Source organism: Zerene cesonia, chromosome 20 (assembly GCF_012273895.1).
Source record: "Zerene cesonia ecotype Mississippi chromosome 20, Zerene_cesonia_1.1, whole genome shotgun sequence".
Lineage (NCBI taxonomy): Eukaryota > Metazoa > Arthropoda > Insecta > Lepidoptera > Pieridae > Zerene > Zerene cesonia.
In genome coordinates this window covers 2,852,940-2,861,791 of record NC_052121.1, presented here as the reverse complement: position 1 = coordinate 2,861,791, position 8,852 = coordinate 2,852,940, and the positions used below count along the sequence as shown (strand labels likewise).

At 30.6% G+C, this 8,852-nt stretch overlaps 3 protein-coding genes across 3 annotated transcripts in view; all 3 read right to left on the bottom strand.

The window, feature by feature from the left end:
• The window catches only part of LOC119834841 (protein tramtrack, alpha isoform-like), a gene marked incomplete at its 3' end in the record, with an annotated part of 33,353 nt that extends 29,680 nt beyond the window's left edge, over positions 1 to 3,673 (bottom strand). The window contains exons 1-4 of the mRNA XM_038359356.1: positions 3,061 to 3,673; positions 898 to 1,083; positions 316 to 817; positions 192 to 245 (exon numbers count right to left, since the gene is read on the bottom strand). Of these exons, the coding sequence (XP_038215284.1) occupies positions 192 to 245; positions 316 to 817; positions 898 to 1,083; positions 3,061 to 3,261 (943 nt within the window). The remainder of the gene's footprint in view (positions 1 to 191; positions 246 to 315; positions 818 to 897; positions 1,084 to 3,060) is intronic.
• A 787-nt stretch (positions 3,674 to 4,460) lies between these two features.
• Positions 4,461 to 5,488, bottom strand: LOC119835254 (ribosome maturation protein SBDS-like). The gene is made up of 2 exons (XM_038359971.1): positions 5,222 to 5,488; positions 4,461 to 5,139 (listed from the first exon to the last, which is right to left on the bottom strand). The coding sequence occupies exons 1-2, from the start codon at positions 5,350 to 5,352 to the stop codon at positions 4,515 to 4,517; spliced, it is 756 nt and encodes a 251-aa protein (XP_038215899.1). The 5' UTR covers positions 5,353 to 5,488; the 3' UTR covers positions 4,461 to 4,514.
• Positions 5,489 to 8,520: 3,032 nt separating this feature from the next.
• Positions 8,521 to 8,852, bottom strand: part of LOC119834839 — a 6,234-nt gene continuing 5,902 nt past the window's right edge. The window contains exon 6 of the mRNA XM_038359354.1: positions 8,521 to 8,598. Coding sequence (XP_038215282.1) covers positions 8,521 to 8,598 — 78 coding nt within the window. The remainder of the gene's footprint in view (positions 8,599 to 8,852) is intronic.

The following is an 8,852-nucleotide window of genomic DNA, read 5'->3' as shown; positions in this document are numbered from 1 at the left end:
CGGGGCGGGGGGCGGGGTCGCCCTGACACCCGCGCGCCTAGCACCATTCTTAGACACCTTTAGAATCTAAACGAAATCGCGCGCTCTCTTCTACGCCGTTTATCAGTGATAAGAGGTTCGCCGGGGGCGCGGCTGTCCGAGTCGACTTGTGCGTGTGAAAAGAGTGAATTATATAAACAAAATATATTTACCTTCGGCGTTCTCGTTCAGCTCCGCGTTCATCCCAGTCATGAGATCCATACTACCTGCAAAGGCAAAACCATTCATATTGTTTACGTTTGAAATGAAATATGTACCGACTAGATAAACACTTACCTTGAAGAGTGGCGAAAGGATTTGCGAGAGTATTGTTTTCGCTATAATATAATTGCTGAAAGCCCGATCGTTCTTCATCACTGGCTTCTTGTTCTAGGACTTCCATTTTTGGTTCTAACAGATCCGTCGCGCTAAAATCTTGACACTTGCTTTCTTTCTCCGCGTCACCAGGATCCATAAGAATATCATTTTCTTCATTATTCACATCTGTAGCTTCGAGATCAGTTTTTACCCGCAAAGCAGGGTAGTTACAAGTTTGGCTATAGTCATCATTATTAGGCCTCATTTGACTAGAACTTTGAAAGGGAGCATCTTCGCTGAGATTATTTCTGGGCACTTCAGGAGAATTCCTTGCAGAAGGGCGATTTCCGCTCTTTTCTTGGTCATCGGCAGAAGTCGATTCCACATTTTGGCTTGCGGCTTTGGAGGAGGAGGTAGAATGTGAAGGCTTGGCGCTGAGCAAATTACGTAATTGGGAAGGGGGAGACTTTCGATTTGCTTTCTGAAAGAAATAACATATTTTATTAAAACAACTATCTACTAATTATTTAAAATTTCGTAAGGATGCAGTGTACTACTTACTTTGTCGTTGTGTTGTGAGCAGTCTGTGAGGCCGCGAATTTGTAAAGCGTCGGCAGTCCGCAAGAATGCGCTGAGTTGTGCCTGGGCAATGTTTACTTGTCCCACGTACATAAACTGGAGTAATGCGCGTACATGGGATACCTCGCAATCGCGCATAAATATTATCGGATGAGGACATGGATTATTCTGTAATGAAAACATTATTTTTACGGCTTGTATATCCTCATCTACTTTATGCCCGCTAAACTTTATGCTAAAGTTGATATTATTTAAGAAAAAACATCACTTTTTATATGTATATATCTTATCACTTGGTAGAGTTATTATCAGTTCTATTTAATTTTAGATCAATGTGTATATGAAAAAAAAACTTTGTATAAAATAAGCTTAATTAGTCTTGCAAAAACTGCTTTTATCTTTGTTTAATATATTTATGAAACGGGTGTAATATTTTTCAACTGCATAACTCTCAGGTATTTTTAAACATTTAATAGAAATCAAAGTTTTTTTATATGAAAAGTCACTCTCTAACCTATTTCAAAACACAAAGGCCATTTCATTAAATTCCTCCATTACCATGTAAAAGACATACAAACAAACATTCTGTTGCATTTAAAATGTTGATAAGGATTATGGCAATTTTGTGGGTAGGAATCTACATGTATTGTATTTTATGTTAATATTATAAAAAATATATAATTACATAAGGAAAAAGAGAATAGTTTTGTAATTTTGAGGAAAATTTGTGGATGAGTGAACAAACTAATATGTGTTATTTACATAACTATTGAGGGTTATTATTTTCCCTATTTAATTATAATAAGAACATATTCAAATACTATTTTTTTAATCAAGTCTGTGACTTTTTGAGTACAAGTAAAAATCACTTGTTTATGTTTATGTTTATAAAACATCAATTTTATTAATATTGAATCCCTGACATTAGACATTAAACTGGTTTAGTATATTTATATAGGTTAGAGCAAAAATATTATATGTCCTTACATTTTTAATCATGTATCCCTCAATGCAAATTACTATTGCCTATACAAACAAAATTTTGATGTAAGATTCAGTTTATTACAATTTTTATGATTAGGTAACAGGTCATTGACAGGCAATATTTGTAGGCAGTAAACATTATTGTACATTTCAACAAACAAACTATAATTCAATATCCCATCACTTATTTCATTCACTTTATAAAAAAACATGTGCCGTTATCATTTGTGTAAACTTAGGTAATGTTTATTAAAGTTTTTATAGAATTATCTTTAAAGTATAGTTTTATCTCATACTATATGTAACATTTTATTGTGAACTATACTTGACCATTTATATTAGTGATTTAATTTATCTATATTGTATTATATTATAATATACAATACCTATGTGGAGAATTTGCAACACTTGACATTTACAATTTCCAAACTATTTTACATATTGTCTAATTTGTTAAATACAGAACAACTTAAAAATGGCTTTCCTAATTATTAATGTTTATTTATGTACATAACTTCATATTCATTGTTCAGAATTTAAGCTAGTATTAACCTTACTATAATTTAATTTGTGTTGGTCATATAATAAACAATGAAAATAATAAAAATGCTTTCAATGTATAAGTTTGCTTTAAAATTTTTATGAGTGTTTAAAATTTTATAAGCTCATTAAAGTGTGATTTAATTTTTGCAAGAGCCATTATCTTACTTTCCAATGCAGTAAATTTTATGATCACATTGTAATTTATAAAATACAACCTAACAATGTCAAATAATTATCTAAAATGGGATTCCTCTATTAGATTATTTTATTTGCCTAATGAGATGATAAAAGTGAAAAAATCTATCAGGCTCTATAATTTTCGAAATTTTTCAATCTCACACATGCTGGATTAGTTTTTAACTATTTTATAGCATGATTGTAAAGAATTCGTGAGCCATTTCCAATTAAAATGATTTGGTAGACTCAATGGTAATGAATTAATTAGAAATTGTGAAACAGAATTCTAAAGTAGGTACAAATAAATGAAATCACGAATACTTAACCGGAACGCGAGACATGGCATTTGTAAGTAGATCAAGTGTTTTATACATAACAACTTTCACTAGAGTCATTGTAATGGTGACACATCAAAGTGTGGGGAGTGAAAGATAGACTTACTTTAAATAATTCCTTGAAATAAGGACTACACGCCGACAAAACCACTTTATGGGCCTCCAGCCTGTGTCCCTCGCATGCCAGGGTGACATCCACGAAATCCTCATCATCGCGCAGTGCCTCGAATTGAGATGTTATATTCGCTTGAAAATTGTTCCATCTCAAACAGAATTGCTGGTCGCCACCCAGTTCTGTACCTTCCATTACTTATAGACATAACTCGATATCCCTGATCATTTAATTGCTTGATAAGAAAAGTTAATTATTGAAAATAAATATATCACAGTAACTTGCAATTTCAGTCGCCGTCTGGCCGAAAATCTTGAAAGAAAACAATCAATAAAATCTCGTACCAATATAAGAAAAATAAAACTTTTTTAATTTGTCATTCATTCGCTGATGGGTACATTCACTTTGACGTTCCAAACCACGTAATAACTTACTTTCGAATCGTGTCAATTCTATTTAGGACTACTTTAAGCAAATAAACAAATTAAATCACAGTAATTTTATACTAAATTTATTCCTAAATTTATTTATATTAGGGTGATGAAAAAACACACTTGACTAATACACAGAACGATTTAAGAACGTACATCCACCAACCCTATCAGTCATGTACTGATTATCTACCAACTTGAAAACAAAACAACGTAAAACGTCAATTTGAATGAATTCTCAATAGGGATGTTAATATGTTACGAATTAATATTAATATTCAATGCTTATTATTTTTTCTGCTATTAGAATATTATTGGCAATAAAATATTTTAATGTCAGGAATTACAGATACCCGCTTTTTGCATTATTATTTGATAACCTCAACATCGATGATAATTTTATAAATGAAATAATCTTCATAATATGTACAACAAAAAAATTAAAATAAGTAAGCTATGTTTAAAACGATTTTAATAAATAATGTTAATACTTTCAATAATAATAAAATTCCATTCTAGGACACAGATTAAAAACCAAACCATTTTCTGTCAAACTGAGATTAACCGACCGAATGTGTCATATTTACAGTTTGCACCAAAGAGTAGTATAATAATGTAATTTGCACAGATCAAGTATGGATCAAGTAGTAGGTATTTTATAAAAAAAAAATTAAAAAAGGGGATTAAAAAGTTTTACTTATAACTAATTCCATGGTAAAGTTGCATATTAATGTAATAATGCTATAAATCTTTTCCACTTGAGTAAAACAGCCAAACATGACTCGGACATTACCATTAGCATAGAAGGGTTGAGTATGGATAATTACAATCGATGTGACTTACTTTTGAAAAATACTCAACCCATGAATATACACAACTTTAATAATCTTAAATTCTTTTTACCTTTCTCTTTTAACATGGATGATGTTTTATTTTCACAAGGATTGTATAATAAAAAATGTATGCAAAATAATAAATATTTTATTTGATACCTATATATAAAATAATTACAAATCATTACAGTGCTTGTTCTCCTTCAACTGTTTCTTTTAAGTTAAGTAATTCAAACTGGCCGCTTCCTTTAGTTTCAGTTCTTATCATTTCATCAAGATTTCTGAAGCTGCCAGGATCAATAAGGCAAATAATAGTAGCAGTCCCAGCATCCCAATTTTCTTCTTCTACTGTTGTTGTTAATTTAACTGCTTTGTCTCTTACCTTCCGGGCTTCCTTACCACCTAAAACAATTCTGACTCTCATTTGTGCTCTTTCAAGAGGTATTTCTTTCTTTACAAGTTGGATCACATCAAGAGCTTGTTGTTTTGCACTTTTATTAACATTAACAGAAAAGTGGATATCTTTCATAGCTTTTTCTATTATTGAGACAGGATATGGTCGCTTAGTTTCAGGATTTACACATTTATCTGCTACTGTAGTTGCAATATCTTTAAAGAGGGCATCAATTTGAGAATGCCTTTCTTTGTCTGATACTTGTAACTCTCCTTTTTCTAATATCTCTTTACATATCTCTGTTTGATCATCTTTACCAAATATCTTTACAAGATCTTCTTTTTTTGCTACTTGACCTTTAGAAACATTTGTAAATACGGTGTGTGTTTGTAGAACTTCATCAATATCCTTTTCTCTGCAAAAATAATTCGTTATACATAGGTATACTTAAATACATTTACACCGGTTTTTGTTAAATAGGAATTTACGATACTTACACTTTATTGCGCCATGATACAACTTTATTCCTATAACATGCTATTTCAAATCGCTTTCCACCTTTTTTTAGCCTAACAATAGCCACATTTGTTAATCGTATTTGATTTGTTGGAGTAAATATCTTGGACATTTTGCACAATTGTTATTCTCATAGAAATTCGAGATATCATGTACAATTTCTTATTATTTTGACATTTTCATGAAAAAAAATTTATTCGCTTTTATTCGATAGACCATAGATTATACACTTATATACTGGAACGATAGACTATTGACCTAAATTATTGCCAGTTTCAGAGTGATGATTTTACTATAAAATGATTTCCTTTATCATCACTACATAAGTATGAAACAAAGTCGCTTTCTCTTTCTAGAGTGATTCAAGAGGAAGATTCATATGTATAATAACATCTATTGAACTTATAACACATCTATTTAACTCACAAATTAACGCGGCAAAGCCGCGCGCAAAAGCTAGTAATTTGATATTAAAATAAGCTATTTTCAACTAAAACTTAATTGAACATGTTTACAATTTTTTTTTTATTTAGCTCGATCAATTTGAATTTTATTTGCATAGACTATGCTCTAAACGATGTGCGTAAAATGGAGCAGTTTTTGTTTTTACCATTATCTATGCAAGCCGTGAATATTTTTTTATCTATTTCTCTCACGACGTGTATTTCGTAAAAGTTGGCCGTCATCAGCCGTCATTTTGTGATATTTGTATATTTCGTCGGTGATTTTATGTGATTAATCGAGAAAAATGGCGAAATTAGTTGATATTTATAACAGCGATAAAGATCATGTAATTAAAAGGCGTCAACTACCTTTAACGATCTATGATAATCTAACTGTAAGTTTGCTGGTCTCATCTGACATTACCACTAACGAAGATTATTAAATATCAAAAAGATTAACTCTATCGTCATGTGCTTGTTTTTAATTAGGTTTTGACTTAATACAATAAAGGTTTGAAGTATATAGGATTTCGTGTATAATCTCTTGTAAATAGTTTCGTTCTACTTGTTGTAGGTGACCAATTACGTCTTGAGGTTGACCTTATTTTTGTATTATTAATTCTTTGTTTTATGTATCATCTTGGTATATTGCAGATGGTTATGGATTTAAATACTATGGGATTAATCTGTGACAACCCGCAAGTAAAAGGTCGTGAATATGAAGAATTTATGCGTAAATATAGAATTCTCACCACAGACGAGCTTAAAGCTGCATTGCGAGTCGATGCATCAGATATCTTCAATGTTTTAAATCAAAGCATTCCCTGTGTTGGCTGTAGAAGAAGGTAAACAAGATTGAAACTTTCATTCCTATTCTATTCAAATTTTAAATTTTTTTATAATATTTCTAAATTGAAGCATAAAAATGCTTGAAAATTGCAAAAGTACAAAAAAAATGTTTAAAATCAAATTCATAAAATTTGTGTATATGTTTCTTAGATGTACATAGGCTACTATTTACATTTACATTACCAATATCTCACTCCTATGGAAATTTCTTAACCATACGGGCGAAAAGCTAGCTATTATGAATGAATTGTTGCAGAAATAAACACCCATTTATTAGTTTTACTGTATGATTTAGTATTTGTTTTCATATTCTTTAGACTCAATTTTGTCATAGTTTTAACCATTAATGCAAACTTTGTACACTTAATGAGAATAGATGATAATACAATAATTTAAAAAGTTTCTATAATTATCCTGATTAGGATTGCCATTATTAAATAATTTCCTTATGTAAATTCTGTATAAAAGCAAGTCAGTCAATGTAGTTGATTCATCTAAGGATATATATATATGTATTCATAAATGTTTGTTTATATGAACATATTCCAAATTCTATAATTAAACTTTATATTTTTTAAGTATGTGTGCATGTATGCTTGTCGTATCTAGCATGAATATTATAATCAAATATTTATGAGTTGTTCAATTATTTAAATTACTCTTTATGTTAGCTGATTGTTTATCATTTGAACAAAAAAAAATTCTAAATTAGATTTACACCTGAATTGGAACATTTCGTATATTATAGTTTGCTATGAGAGGCTACTTTTCGTTCCTGTCTTTTTGAGACTATCCTAAAACAACTACTTACCTGTCTCACATATGAAACTAGTTGTTGCCTGCATGTTCAAAATAAATTATCATGGAAGGATCTTTATTCCTTCTGGGGGAAGAATTTCTCAACATAATTTCTTAGCGGTTTCCTACATACATCATAGTGACTATCTGCATACTATATTTCAGCCATTTGCTTTTTGTTTCAGTGTGGAAAGACTGTTCTACCAGTTATGTAAGTCCAGACACCCAAGTTTAGATCCAATAATCTTAACACCTGATGAAATTATGACAATAAGGGAAGATAAAATTACACACCCTCAGTCATTAGCAACTTTACTAAATGGTCATAGGTAAGATTACTATTATAAAGATAATTAAAAAGATATACAAATTAATTACAACCCTAAGTTAAAGGTATCATGGCTTCCTCCTTCTGTATGTTCTGTTAAGTTTATGTGTTCATTGAATAACAAATGTATGAGTGTACTTAAAGAGTCAAATATCTACAAGCAGTTAAATCAACCCTAAATTTGTATATGAATATATATTAATATATAGTGTTTTCTGTAATCTCCAAAACAATCAATTTGTGTTGTGACTTCTAATACTAGGGATTTGAAAACAAAAAATATGTGAAAATAATTTTGCATTAATAAGAGGCATATTCTTGTGATAAACATTGTGATGATATTTAGCTGAAATTTATTTGTAATATACAGTTTATACTGACCATAAGAATAATAATTTGATGAATTATTTAAACATTAAGAGCTTTTAATTTATTAGCTATTAATTTCAATTCATGTGAACATTCTTATATTGAGAGGTCTATAATTTATCTATATATGATTTATTTACGAATTTCAATACAGAGTTTATTCATCGTTTTTCTATCTTGTTTTTATGTAAGATAAAGAAATGCATGCTATCAACTAATAATGACATTGAAGTGGATTCAGTCAGACAAATGTAATCATTTTTATTTGTTTGTTTATTGTGAAATGACCTAACTTTTTGACTGCTTTATTCATAAACCTAAACATGGGGCTTATGTGTAAATGGACTAGTATGAATTAACCTATTTAGTTTACAAATTAAAATATATTTCAGCACGGGAATAGAATATCTAATTCTAAGTCAGCCAAGATGGAAGAAATCACAAAGGTGCACTCTACACTCTCTAGAAGCAGGTAGTGCAAGGGGCTGGGGCGCTACGTCCACAACATGTGCGTGGGGTTGGGGAGCTTGGGGCTGGGGAGGAAGAGCAGCCTGGAGAGCAGCATGGGACGCTATGAGGACATCCGCAAGAGAACATGTGACACTCGTTCATTTTAACACCCTGCATGATACGCTACACAACTACTTACGGAAGCACCGTTTCTGTGCTGATTGTAAAACAAAGGTAATTGCGATTGGAGTCCATTTCATGTTTTGGAGAACTTTGTGTATTGAATGTCTATTTGTAATTTCAAATAAATTTTTTATTTATATTTTTCATAAAAAATTTTCACTTTTTTTGTGTATTTTTTAAGTTTTTTTTTTT

What these genes read in the sequence shown, in the direction of transcription:
- LOC119835254 (XM_038359971.1), bottom strand. Translation starts at nt 5,352, where the DNA reads ATGTCCAAGATATTTACTCCAACAAATCAAATACGATTAACAAATGTG. An exon ending in GTATCATGGCGCAATAAAGT is followed by an intron (nt 5,140 to 5,221) that starts GTAAGTATCGTA and finishes TTATTTTTGCAG; the next exon opens with AGAAAAGGATATTGATGAAG.